This window comes from Amblyraja radiata, chromosome 26 (genome assembly GCF_010909765.2).
Source record: "Amblyraja radiata isolate CabotCenter1 chromosome 26, sAmbRad1.1.pri, whole genome shotgun sequence".
NCBI classification, from domain to species: domain Eukaryota; kingdom Metazoa; phylum Chordata; class Chondrichthyes; order Rajiformes; family Rajidae; genus Amblyraja; species Amblyraja radiata.
The window spans coordinates 34,047,330-34,062,059 of NC_045981.1; the positions used below are offsets into that span (position 1 = coordinate 34,047,330).

At 46.2% G+C, this 14,730-nt stretch overlaps 1 protein-coding gene across 4 annotated transcripts in view; it reads right to left on the minus strand.

Annotated features, from left to right (window-relative positions):
- Positions 1-7,889: 7,889 nt before the first annotated feature.
- LOC116988133 overlaps positions 7,890-14,730 on the minus strand; it is a 28,062-nt gene continuing 21,221 nt past the window's right edge. For all 4 annotated transcript variants that reach the window (XM_033044645.1, XM_033044644.1, XM_033044641.1 and 1 more), the window contains 3 exons: positions 11,870-12,007; positions 9,450-9,494; positions 7,890-8,117 (listed from right to left, as the gene is read on the minus strand). In XM_033044645.1, coding sequence (XP_032900536.1) covers positions 8,110-8,117; positions 9,450-9,494; positions 11,870-12,007 — 191 coding nt within the window. In that variant the 3' untranslated portion in view covers positions 7,890-8,109. The remainder of the gene's footprint in view (positions 8,118-9,449; positions 9,495-11,869; positions 12,008-14,730) is intronic.

The following is a 14,730-nucleotide window of genomic DNA, read 5'->3' on the forward strand; positions in this document are numbered from 1 at the left end:
GGGAGAATCTGTCCACAGGACAACTATTAGTCGTGCACTCCACAAATCGGGCCTTTATGGAAGAGTGGCAAGAAGAAAGCCATTGTTGAAAAAAAGCCATAAGAAGTCCCGTTTGCAGTTTGCCACAAGCCATGTAGGGGACACAGCAAACATGTGGAGGAAGGTGCTCTGGTCAGATGAGACCAAAATTGAAGTTTTTGGCCAAAATGCTATGTGTGGCGGAAAACTAACACTGCACATCATCCTGAACACACCATCCCCACTGTGAAACATGGTGGTGGCAGCATCATGCTGTGGGGATGCTTTTCTTCAGCAGGGACAGGGAAGCTGGTCAGAGTTGATGGGAAGATGGATGGAGCCAAATACAGGGCAATCTTGGAAGAAAACCTGTTAGAGTCTGCAAAAGACTTGAGACTGGGGCGGAGGTTCACCTTCCAGCAGGACAACGACCCTAAACATACAGCCAGAGCTACAATGAAATGGTTTAGATCAAAGCATATTCATGTGTTAGAATGGCCCAGTCAAAGTCCAGACCTAAATCCAATTGATAATCTCTGGCAAGACTTGAAAATTGCTGTTCACAGACGCTCTCCATCCAATCTGACTGAGCTTGAGCTATTTTGCAAAGAAGAATGGGCAAAAATTTCAGTCTCTAGATGTGCAAAACTGGTAGAGACATACCCCAAAAGACTTGCCGCTGTAATTGCAGCGAAAGGTGGTTCTACAAAGTATTGACTCAGGGGGGCTGAATACTTTTGCACGCCACACTTTTCAGTTTTTTATTTGTAAAAAAATTTGAAAACCATGTATCATTTTCCTTCCACTTCACAATTATGCACCACTTTGTGTTGGTCTATCACATAAAATCCCAATAAAATACATTTACGTTTGTGGTTGTAACATGACAAAATGTGGAAAGGTTCAAGGGGTATGAAAACTTTTGCAAGCCACTGTATAGGTGCCATTCGGCCCTTCGAGCCAGCACCGCCATTCATTGTGATCATGGCTGATCGTCCTATCAATAACCCGTGCATGCCTTCTCCCCATATCCCTTGACTCCACTAGCCCCTAGAGCTCTATCTAATTCTCTCTTAAATCCATCCAGTGACTTGGCCTCCACTGCCCTCTGTGGAAGGGAATTCCATAAATTCACAACCCTCTGGGTGAAAAAGTTTTTTCTCACCTCAGTCTTAAATGAACTCCCCTTTATTCTAAGACTGTGGCCCCTGGTTCTGGACTCGCCCAACATTGGGAACATTTTTCCTGCATCTAGCTTGTCCAGTCCTTTTATAATTTTATATGTTTCTATAAGATACCCCCTCATCCTTCTAAACTCCAGTGAATACAAACCTAGTCTTTTAAATCTTTCCTCATATGCCAGTCCCGCCATCCCAGGGATCAAGGGATTTAACCCAAATATATAAAAAGGAAAGGCAACAACACAAGCTCAACAATAATTCGCAACACTAATGCCCTCTAATGATTTGTTCTCGGCCCCTTTCTTTACTTTTTCAAGTTCAGATATGAACTGTATTCGTAATAAAACATATACAAAGTGAAAGAACAGTGCAAAACTCTTAATACATTCTTAGTGTCTGTTCAATATTGTTAGTGTTATTCCACGTATGGTAGCACTCGGGTTTCCAACTTTCTAAATCCCAAATAAGGGACAAAAGGTCAAAATAAGGGACAAATTCCTGATGGCAATTCGTTGACTGACTCAGCTATGGCTGGGTGAATGATGAGTTGGCCCGGGTGCTGGACTGTACACAAAGCCCAGCCGGCGGGCCAGCTGAGGAGTTTTGGCCCGGGCGCCGGACTTTGTGTACGGGCCTGGGCCAAAACTCCTCAGCTGGTCCGCCAGCTGAGCTTTGTCTTCTGCTGCACGCAAAGTCTGGCACCCCATCCAACTCATGAACCGTCGATCGGCCATGAGATGGAGTGGTGGTGGTGTCAGCGGTAAGCGAAGGTCCGAAGATCGGACAGCTGTCTGGGCTGCCGACCGACGGGGTCACGGGCGAGGCGCTGCTGCTGCATGCCATGGGCTGTACTACAACGGGACGGGTGAGGTGGGTCCGTACGCGGGGCTCCGACCCGACAGTCCCCTCGACCCGAGTAGTAGCATTCAAATACGGGACAAGGGCGGTCCTGTATGGGTCCAATCAATTTAGCCCAATACATGGGATGTCCTGGCTAATACGGGACAGTTGGCAACCTTAGTTAGCACTTCCTTTTTTCTTTACACAAGGCACCCTTGTCCCTCATGTGACCACCTGGGGTGATGTCCCTTTCCTTCTATGAGGCCATATTCCTAGACGCAGTACTGCACAGCCAAATTCTGCTCCAACTTCATTCACAGTTTGCAGATGACACCACTGTATTGGGCCTGATCGCGAACTATGATGTGACAGAGTACAGAAAGGAGACAGAGTTTATTAAAATGGGGACAAGACAACAACTCTCTCTCAGCATCAACAAGGTGAAGGAGCAAGTTATTGACCAGGAAATGAAGTGGCGTACATGCCCCAGTCAGCATCAATGGTGCTGAAGTGAAGATGGTGGAGACCTTCAGTCCCAAGGTGTAAATATCACCAACAAGTCCTGGTCCAACCATGTTGAAGCTAGGGCCAATAATGCACACCAACATTCCCAAAAGACTAAGGAAGTTTGGCATTCTCTAACAACTCTTGCCAACTTTTACAGCTACCTCATCATCCTAATGGGATGTGTTACAAAGTTTCTGAACCTTTTCATACCTCTAGTTTCCCTCTCCCCTGACTCTTAGTCTGAAGAAGGGTCTGGACCCGAAATGTCACTTATTCCTTCTCTGTAGAGATGCTGCCTGACCCGCTGATTTACTCCAGCATTTTGTGTCTATCCTCTAGGATGTATCACAACTTGGTTTGGCAACAGTTCTGCCCAAGGCCACAAGAAATTGCAGAGAGCTGTGGATGGGTGCTACTTCATCACACAAGCCAGCCTCGCACCATCGATTCCATTTACACTTCACACTGCCTCAGGAATGCAGCCAATATTATCAAAGATGCCCTCCCCCCCCCCTACCCCCCACCCACCCTACATCAGTCTGAAGAAAGGTTTTGGCCCGAAACGTTGCCTATTTCCTTCCCTCCATAGATGCTGCCTCACCCGCTGAGTTTCTCCAGCACTTTTGTCTCCCTCCTAACCCCATTTTCCTGCCTTCTCCCCGTAACCCCCGACACCCGTACTGATCAAGTTTAAGGAAGGACTCGATAAACCAGGGGGAGGGATGCTTTGGAATGATGGTGTGGAGCCAGAGAGGTGAGGTGTTTGTTGCATGGGATGAAGGGAACAAAAATAATCGGACATTTATCTCTATTTGGACTTTACTGGACTTTACTGCTACTGATTGTGGATGATCAGCCATGATCACATTGAATGGCGGTGGTGCTGGCTCGAAGGGCCGAATGGCCTATTCCTGCACCTATTGTCTATTGTCTTTACCTTGCACTAGACGTTATTCCCTTTATCCTGTATCTGCACGCCGTGGACAGCTCGATTGTAATCATGTGTAATCTTTCTGCTGACTGATCGGCACACAACAGAAAGCTGTTCACTGTACCTCGCTCCACGTGACAGGCAGAGCTCAGTTATGCTGCGTCTGTCTCTCATAGGATTGCCAAAGTAAAGGGCCTGTCCCACTTACATGACCTTGGCTCGCAAATTACGCGACCTCGTGGTCGCTTGAGGCGTACGGGCACCGTATGACCGCGCGGGTCCGGTCCCACTTAGAAGTGCAGAATTGTGCGGGGCTGGTCCTGAGATCGCATGGGGCTCCGAAATTCTGGCAGTGGCCGAAATCTTAGTGCACCAATGGCCTGTCGGCACACAGGCGCTTTGCAATCGTACGCAGCGTCTTGACGGCGTACGCCTAGCGAGTGGTGTTGCTCGATGACGTCACCGCCCGGCGTGGCGTTGTGTGATGACGTCACCGCCCGATGCCGTGCGATGCCCAAATTCAGTGGGCCCGCCTCCTGCCCAGCTGATTGGTAAGTATGATGCAAATGACGTCACGCACGAACTTAGCGCGTACCCAGATGCTTAAAAACACATTGCATCAGATTCAGAAATAGCTGCTTCCCCACTGTTATCAGTCAACTGAATAGTCCCCCCCATGTGCTAGGATGTGACTCCATCTTCCAACCTACCTCATTGCAGAACCTGTATTTTTTTTACCTGCACTTTGTAACTGTAACACTATAACTGTATACTATATTCTACATTCTGGTGTTTTCTCCTTATACTACTGACTGTACTTGAATATGACGTGACTGTTCCTGTGTGGAATGATTTGACTGGATAGCATCTCAGTATAGATAATGATATTAAACCAATAATAAGAAAATATGAGAGGTTAAGGGGAAAGGCCATCTATTAAATACTGATGAGAAACAAGAGATAGAGTTGCTACCTTATAATGCCAGAGAGCCAGGTTCGATCCTGTCTACGGGTGCTATGGAGTTTGTTCGTTCTGCCCATGACCTATGTGGATTTTCTCCGGGAACTCCGGTTTCCTCCCACACTCCAAGGATGTACAGATTTGTAGGCTAATTGGCTTCGGTAAAATGATAAATGATCCCCAGTGTGTAGGATAGCACTAGTGTACGGGTATCGCTGGTCGGCGCAGACTTGGTGGGCTGAAGGGCCTGCAATTGAATTTGGAGCAACATTTTGTTTTCACTCAGTGTCAAACAAGGAGCAAATGACACAGTAAGTTGAGACCCAAAAGGAACTACAGTACTCCCAGTGGGACATCAATTTTCTGAAGACTGAAGCTCGCCTAATATGTCATTTTCACGTGCTCCTCTTTTGTATATCAGCAGCACACATTCAAATCTCACAGCATCGTGGCTCAGTGGTTAGTGCTCCCATTTCTGGGTTGGAAGGTTGTGGGTTCAAATCCCACTCCAGCGCACAGAAATCTAGAGTGATGTTTGGGTGCTGAACAGGGGGAGAGCTGCAGTGGTGGGTCTGTTTTTCAAACAGTGGCACAGGCAACACAGGCAGACATGAGTTCAATCCTGACCTCAGCTGATGTCTCTGTGGAGTTTACACTTTCTCCTGGTGTTCCGGTTTCCTCCCACATCCCAAAGATGTACGAGTTTAGAAGGTTAAGTGGCCTTAGTTGAGATTAGTTCAGTTTATTGTCACGTGTACCGAGGTACAGCGAAAAGCTTTTTTCTTTCGTGCTATCCAGTCAGCAGACAGACTCTACATGATTACAATCAGATCGTGATTATCTATATTACTGAAAGTCTGATCTTCACCACTTCCTGGTGTTCTGTATATTGATTTTAGAAAAAACGCTTCCACTTATGGCTGTAATTTTTGACCATCTTACTCAGAGTCCCCCACTGCTGCGCAGGACAAGAAGATTTTTCCCATCGATGAAAAATAAAAGAGTTATTAGTGTTTAAAAAATGTTAAGATTCTCTCTCCTGAAGGCCACGCCCCTTCCGGAGGGACTATAAAACCCAAAAGTGTGGAGGTGCCTCAGTTTTCTGCAAGATGTGGGAGCGAGAGGTCACAATTCTCAGTCTGAGCTGTGAATAACACTGAATACATGTCTACTAAACTGCGAGTGGTTTTACTCACCTGTCAGTGCCCTTAATGTGGTTTGAAAAAGTAGTTTTACAATGCAAAAGTATGTTTTGGTTTAAAAGTGCTAAAGCTGTGTTGCCTTTGGTTTTGAAAGGGCTAAAGCAAGCTGTGTTGCCTTTGGTTTTGATAGTGCTAAAGCGAGCTGTGTTGCTTTGGTTTTGAAAGTGCTAAAGCGAGCTGTGTTGACTGGTTTTGAAAGTGCTAAAGCGAGCTGCCTTGCCTAATTAGAACTGCCCTGCCTAATTAGAGCTGCCCTGCCTAATTAGAGCTGCCTTGCCTTCTATATAATTAAAAGTCTAATCTTGACCACTTCCTGTTTGTGCTATATATTGATTTTAGAAAAAACGCTACCACGTACGGCTGTGATTTTTGGCCATCTTACTCAGAGCCACCCTCCGCTCATCAGGTGCTGAGGATTCTTCCCATCGATGAAAAATAAAAGAGTTATTAGTGTTTTAAAAATGTTGAGATTCTCTCTCCTGTCAATCGCGCCCTGAAGGTCATGCCCCTTCTGGTGGGACGGGGGGGACTATAAAACCCGGAAGTGTGGGCGTGGCTCAGTCTCTGCAATATGGGGGAGGGAGAGGTCATGACTCGCTGTCTTTAGTGGCTTTGCACCCTCCTTGAAATTATATGAAACTGCACTTCAATTTGGTGCCCTTGCACCCTGTATGAAATGAAATTTCAAGGAATAGCCGTGAGTCAACTGCGAGCCCACCAGCCGTGAGTGAGTGAGCTGCCAGCACAACAGGCTTGAGTGACTGAGCCACCAGCCCAAGAATCCATTTGGCCCACAATGTCCATACTAGCCCTCTGGAAACCAGTCCCTTCAGTGCACAACACCCATACTAGCGCTCCAGAACCCCCCCCCCCCCACTGGCAACCAATATTGGAATTGGTGGAGAGGCGGAACATTGCATTGGGGGACCAGCCCTCCCGTGGGATGCTGGGATGCAACGGGTCCCACTTAGTCTATAACGGGTCCCACTTATCCCAATAATTTGCCCCTAGTGTGAATAGAATAGAATAGAATAGAATAGAATAGCCTTTTATTTGTCATCCAGACCGAAGTCTGAACGAAATTTAAGCAGTCATACATATAATACACTACAATAAAAAACAACAATAAACACATATTAACATCCACCACAGTGAGTCCACCCAACATCTCCTCACTGTGATGGAGGCAAAAGTCTTAGGGCTGCAGTCTCTTCCCTCCTCTTCTCCTTCTGTGCTGAGGCGAAGGAAGTGGATGAGAAGGTGGAATAACATAGAACTAGTATGAACAGGTGATCAATGGTCGGCATGGACTCAGTGGACTGAAGGGCCTGTTTTCATGTCTTATCTCTAAACCAAACTAAAATAAATCTTAGCATGATGCAAGGGAGTGCAAGATAATTCCATTGCTCGCAGTGACTTGAGGCTAGAGGGTATTCTGGACCCATTCTATAGCATTGGGCTATTGTGAGGACACTCATCATAGTCACACAGCATGGGAACAGGCCCTTCATCCCAGCTTGTCCATGCTGACCAAAATACCACATCAAAGCTAATCTCCTTTGCCTATGTTTGGTCCATATCCTTCCAACCTTCCCTATCCATATACCTGTCCAAGTGTATTTTAAGTACATGATGATAAATCAGCAGAACTTATGCAAAAAATCTTCACTATAATCTCAGGTTTTATTAGCATGGGATGTACAGTACACATGAATATAAATTTGACAGTGTTTGGAGGGACATTGGACATAACACACCTTGTTTTCAGTTATTATTTTTCCAGGTTGCATGTACAACTACTTGCCCACCTTTCATTCATCACTGTGTTAATTTCCCACGCTAACATGGTCCACATGTGAATGTGTGTGAATGTGTGTGAGTGATTGGTGGTGGTCGGAGGGGCCGTAGGCGCAGATTGGCAGCCACGCTTCCGTCAGTCTGCCCCAGGGCAGCTGTGGCTACAGAAGTAGCTTACCACCACCGAGTGTGACTGAGGAGTGAATGAACAATGCGATGTAAAGCGCCTTGAGTATTAGAAAGGCGCTATATAAATCCCATCCATTATTAATACACTGTCAGCATAAAACAAGGCAGCATGTAGCTGTACCTGTGACTCTTGTGTCTATTAAGTTAAGGCTGGGTGTTTGTCAGGCTGATGGGATAAGTCTGAACTTGGATTTAGAATGCAAGAAAGAATGTCATGCTTAGACTTTCAACACTTGTCAATTTCATATTACAATAAAAACATGTTGAAAATTGCCAAAAAACAAATTTTATGATAATTTCTTCGTCATCAAAGATTTACAACGTTGCCAAGAAATTTGAGTAATCATATAGCAAAGGTTATCTTTCTTTTTTACTTGAGTGATGCCTGATCATAATCTTCTGAATGTCAAGTCTCTTCTTGTTATTTCAGCTCTGTTTATACACTCTTCGTTCACTCTTCTTTTCTGAAGGATCAGATCTCAGTCAATTGGCTTGGAAACAAGTAAAATATAATTAGCTGTTTGAATTGTGATTTATCAGTACTTTGAGCTGTGGTGGAAATATCGAGATGATGATATTGCTAATTTACCTGAATGATTATGATAATAGACAAGAGGATTTTTCATATCCTAATCTAACACTTGTTTCAGGAATTTAACTTGATAAAAGAATTTAGTTTGCAGATCATGTAAAGTCTTGTCACTTCAACTCTGTGTCATCTGTCAGGAAATAAAGGGCAGCACAGCAGCGCAGCTAGTAGAGCTGTTGGCCGCAGTGCCAGAGACCCAGTTGCGAACTTAACCTTGAGTGCTGTCTGTGTGGAGTGTGCACATTCTCCCTGATACCTTGTGGGTTGCCTCTGGGTACTCTGGTTTCCTCCCACATCCCACAGATTGCACTTTGGGAAGTCAAATGCAAGAGGAATGTATACAATAAATGATAGGACTCTTAGGAGCACTGATGTACAAAGGGATCTTAGGGATAGACACAAAAAGCTGGAGTAACTCAGCGGGTCAGACAGCATCTCTGGAGAAAAGGAATAGGGGATGTTTCGGGTCGAGACCCTTCTTCAGTCTTCAAGGGATCTTGGGGTGCAAGTTCATAGCTCCTCGAAAGTGACACACAGTAGTCAAGCTGGTAGAGAAGGCATGGTTCCCTTCATCGGTGATGGTGTTGACAATTCAGGAAGTCAGGTTGTAACTGCGTAAAATATTGGTGAAGCTGCATTTGGACTATTGTGAGCAGGTTGTTATTGCCGTACTACAGAAAAGGAGTGGGGGTGTTGGAGAGGGTGAAAAACGGGCTTACCTAGATTCTGGATTGATTAGAGAATTTTCTAAATTCTAAAAGGAGAGATTGAACAAACATGGATTGTTTTCTCTGGAGCATTGAGGTTTGATGGAGGTTGATAGAGGTTTATAGAATAATGAGCGGGTAGATAGTCAGTCTTTTTCCCAGTGTGCAAATGTCAAATACTTGAGGGTATAGCTTTAAGCTGAGAGAGGGATAGTTTAACGGAGATTGACCAGGCAAGTTTTCTTAACACAGCCGTAAGTGCCTGGAGTACACCACCAGGGGAAGTGTTGGGAGCAACATTTAAGAGGTGTTTAGACAGGATTTGGTCAGGAAGAAAATGGAGGGATATATACAATGTCCGGGCTGATGGAATGAATTTTGATTGGCATCACGGTCTGTGCATACATTGTTGGCCAAAGGGCCTGGTACCATGCAACACCATTCCATGTTCTACGTTCTAATTAAAGGTAAAGCAGGCATTCTTATTTGACATTGTAAAACATTTAGTTTTTTTTTAATTGACATACCTATTAAATTTGACCGCGATGTTTCAGAAAATCTCCTGATCGATGCTTTAGAGAAAATCACAACATTATTATTCAAGTAAATGTCAGGTTAGCAGTAGGTTAGAGCTGAAAGATTATTTCCTCAATAGCATTGCTTCATAACCATGCACCATGTCACACACCTGTCTACCACCAAACTCTCGTCTTTTTTTAAACTCTAGATGTGTCTCGAGGTGTTAGGCGAATGGGCCAATGTAAGGCTAATGGAGTTTACTGTGGATAATTGTGAGGTCATTTACATTGGTACTTAAAACAGGAAGGCATTATTACCCGAGTCAATGATAGACTGGCAAAAGGAAATGTGCTGAGGTCTGGTGTCCATGTGCACCAATTGTTGAGATTGAATCCTAGCGAGCCGCAGCCACGTGCCAAAAACAGGCTGGGGTGGAACGGGGGAACTCGGAAACCACCCGGTGAGGAAGATGGAGAGAAACGGTGGTGGACACTGGATACAGGGCCCCTGTGAGGCACTGCCCATCCCAACAACAGGCCCGGCTCACCCGCTGCGAGAGGAGGAGGATAGAAGGAGACGCCGGCGGTGGCTGGACCAAGGGCCCCGTAAGAAGAACTGGGGGTCTTAAGGGCCTGTCCCACGAGAATGCGACTGCATGTGGCAAGCACGACCAAACCAGCAGCGGGCGCCGCGCGGAGGTCGAGTGAGTGACATGGAGTTCAAGCGAAGTCCGCAGGAAGTTCACGCGTGACGTACGGCGTTGAGGCGGCTGCAGGCCGGCAGGCCGTTGCCGCATGGAATTTTTGAACACGGTCAGTTTTTCGGAGCCCCGCGCGATGTCGGGATCAGCTCCGCACAACTCCATACGGCTCCCACGATCGAAGTAGGACCGGCCCCTCGAGTCCGTACGGCTGAAGCGTCCACGTTAGGTCGCGCTTGCCGCATGGAGTCGCATGCTCGTGGGACAGGCCCTTCATGTTCTGCTCCCTCAAGTTCGGTAGCAGGAGGCCCCCCCCCCCCCCTTAGGAACAAGGGATAAGGCAGCGGTGCAAGGAGAGGGACATTGGATCGCGGGACGACACGGATTGAAGCGACGGCTGTAACAAGCCTTTGTGGCCAGTTGCAGCTGGGACTGTAAGATGGCATCAAAATGGCACGTCTTGCATACAACCAGTGCACTGTTCTACATTCTGTGCTAACTGGCGGATGGTGCTTATGTACGTGGATAATCTTGCTGAGTTGTACGCAAAAAATGTATTTCACTGTACCTGGGTACACCTGATAATAAAGAAACCATTGAACTATTGAAAGCAGCACTCAGTTTAGGTTAGTTTAGTTTAGAGATACAGCCCTTTGGTGCACCAAGTCCGCACCGACCAGCGATCCCCACTTATTAACACAAGCCTGCACACACTAGGGACAATTTACACATACACCAAGCCAATGAACATACATACCTGTTCGTCTTTGGAGTGTGGGAAGAAACTGAAGATCTCGCAGAAAACCCATGTGGTCACGGGGAGAATGTACAAACTCTAGACAGACAGCGCCCGTAGTCAGGATCGAACCCGGGTCTCTGGTGCTGCAAGCACTGTAAGCAGCATCTCTACCCACGCACCACTGGCCGGCCACCCACGCCGTGGCTGCTTCAGCTAGCAAGGCCTCCATTGCAAGAAAGTTTGAGTACAGGAGCAAGGCTGAATTGTGCAACTGCACAAGATCTAACTGAAATCCAACCTGTTTCATGGGCTATTTTGATCCCATTGATATGAGAAGGAATGTGTTTGTTATGGAAGGATTGAGTGGTTGTTCACTAGGCTGATTCCCGTGATGGAGACACTGATGGGTGGGCAGAGAATAGGTTAGTCAGATCTATATTCACACACGATTAGAATAAAGAGAAAATAGGTGGCTCAGTGGCACAGCGAGTGGAGCTGCTGCCTCATGGCACCAAAGGCCTGGGTTCAATTCTGACCTCGGGTGCTGTCTGTGTGGAGTTTGCACGTTCTCCATATAACCGTGTGGGTTTCCTCTGGGTGCTCCGGTTTCCTCCCACATCCCAAAGATGTGCAGGATTGTAGTTTAATTGGCCTCTATAAAAAAAATGCCGCATTGTGGTGCCCATCATGCTCCTAAAATAAAAAGTTAACTCTCCATTTTATAGCTGGCTGCATATGATATAAATTCAGGAGATAACAGTGCCAGGGACCAAGAGAAGTCTGTGTTGTGGAGTGGATGCAAAAGGGGGATAACATAGAACTAATGTGAACAGTCGATCGATGGTCGGCATGGACTAGGTGGGCCGAAGGGCCTGTTTTCATGCTGTATCTTTAAACTAAATGATTCTTTGAAAACTGCTATGCAAAATGGCACGTCTTGCATACAAATGTAAGTTTTTCCCTTTCAATTATCAGAGTTAATAGTTTACCTCGAGATGACCATTTTTTGTAGTAAAACATTGCTGAGAATATCAGAAGCATTAAGAAAACCATGGATAGAATAAGACCAACACCAGTTCTCTCCTTGTCTTCTGGTTTCCCCAATGCTGCATTTGAGTACACAGATTCTGAAATAGAAAATAAATAATTAACGTGTCTCAAAAGGAAGAATATACTTTACTTTAGACTTGCAGCAGGGAAACAGGTCCTTCAGCCCACCTAGTCCGTGCTAACCCCATGCATTAGCACTATTCTACACACCCGGGACAACTTACAGAAGCACCTGGAGAAAACCCATGCGATCGCAAGGAAAACGTACAAACTCCGTACAGACAACTACTGTCGTCAGGATCGAACCCGGCTCTCTGGTGCTGTAAGTCAGAAGCTCTACCATTGAACTGCTCTGATTTCTTCTTGATAATGTAGATTTTATAATTTATTTATACAAGGCACTTGTGACACAGAATGGACAGGAATCTGAGACCAGGAAATAAGGACAATACTAATGGAGACTCAACTCTGGATGAAGATTAAACCCAATGCGGGGCTCACTGAAATTCCATTGTAATCATAACTAACATGAAAATTATGGGGAGTCCAGAAGCCTTGGAAAAAAACCATGCCTCACATCAAGCAGCAAAGCTTACAGAGGAGGGGAGTCGGAGAGTGTGGAGGGCCCTTGGAGAGATACCCAGCAGGGGACGCAGAGAACGAAGGGGGACCTGGCTGGGGTGGGGGGTCACCGAGATCAAAGGGGGGGGGGGGATCCAGCGGAAGAGGGGAGTGGGCTGTTGCCACTTGCGGCTGCAGGCAGTTGATAGGACTGTTCGGCGCAGTTTTGTAACTTAGTCAGCGCCAAAACATGGCAACACGTGTGCTGCCTCGGTGAAGTCTGCTATATAATTTTACAAGGTAGTTTGCAAAACAAAGCATTTCATTGTACTGAGACATGTGCAACATTAAAGTATCAATGAATCATGGAATATTTAACATTGTGATTCTTCAGAGATGGAACTCAGTTTATAGCTTGAAGGATTTTCGGTTGACTCACTCACTGCAATGATTTTTATTTTATAGTCAAAGTTAACCTATTATTGCCTGATTGCAATTAGAGCAAAAAATGGCCTAAACATTTAACATTTTCATTATGTTTGCAACATTAAAGAACTAGTTCCAATCAAAATCATCGCTGGTAAAACACTTCCAGTTCGAGCGGCTACGGGTCTTTCAATTAAATCCTAGCGCTTTGGCTCAACTGGAGAGACCTACATCAGGTAACGCTGTAGTGGTAGTTGACTCAATAGTGGGAGGTACAGATTCAGATTCAACTTTAATTGTCATTGTCCGTGTACAGTACAGAGACAACGAAATGCATTTAGCATCTCCCTGGAAGAGCGACATAGCATATGATTTGAATAAATATTTATATTAGCATATATACAGACATAGTGTATATATTACGGATAGGAGATTCTGTGGAAACAGGCGAGATTCGAGGTGTTGCCTCCCTGGTGCCAGTGTTCAAGACATCTTGAATTAATTGCTGGGCATCCTCAAAGGCAGGGGTGGAAATCCCAGGGGGGGGGGGCAGGGGACACACGTCCCCCTGTTTTGAGAGGTGGGGGACGAACCCCCCCATTTTTTGTAATCCGGATTTTAAAACCCGGTGAAATCTTCACAAAGACAGTGGGGGTGGGACTGCTGATCGAGGGCGCCGATTGGATGAGAGAGACGTCGGTCAGCAGGCAATGGGGGCGGGACATGATGATTCAGCGCGATCATTGGAGGAGGGTCCTGTCGGTCACAGGCGGAAGTGGGGGGGAGGTGGGACTGAGGATAGAACGTGGTCATTGGAGGAGGGAGACGTGCCAAAACACTCTTGGCAGCCCTGGACACAGACCTGCGCCTCATCCGCAGCCAGGATCGATCCCGGCTCACCAGCGCTGCAATCGCTGCCGAACTGCCACTGGACCATCTCCAGGGGGTGGCCAGAGACGTCGGGAGTCAGACAGGAGCTGTGCCCCCAGGCCCATAGCCAGCGCAGAGAAGCAGCGCTAAATCTAGCTCAACTCTGCCTGTCCTGCCAGGTTAACCTACAGCCCTGCCTGGATTTACGGGAAATAGATTAGATTAGATTATTCCTTTAATAATCCTTTTTCAGGAAATTACAGTGCCACGACAGCTTCAAGACAAACATAACACCACGCTTTCATACATAACAAGTTAAAATACGTTAAAATACAAGTTAAAATACAATTAATTTTAAAAAAGTGCAGTTATTTATGCTCATTAAAAAGTCTTATAGCAGCTGGTAAACAGGACTTCCTGTATCTCTCCGTTTTGCACATTGGTGCAATCAGCCTCTGGCTGAAGATGCTGCTCTTGATCACCTTCAGGGCATGGAGTGGGTGAGTGGGGTTTGTCATTATGGAACCTAGTTTATTTAGAGTTCTGGCCTCTGCCACCTGCTGGACCGTTCGTTGCTCAGCCCCGACCACTGAGCCGGCCTTCCTGATTAGTTTGTCCAATCTGTTTTTATCCGCTATACGGGCGCCATCTCCCCAACAGGCCACAGCAAAGAACAGAGCACTGGCCACCACTGAATGGTAGACACTGCACAGTAGGGGTTGGCAGATATTAAAAGACCTCAGCCTCCTTAAAAAATACAGTCGGCTTTGTCCCCTCCTGTACACCGCCTCCATATGACACTCCCAGTTCAGCTCACTGTCAAGCAAATATGGCCCAGGTTTACAGCCAGCGCGGAGAAGCAGGAAGTGGTTGTGCAAGTTGGCACAAATAACGTTGGGAAGAAGAGGAAGGAGGTTCTGCAACGCGAGTTTAATGATTTCGG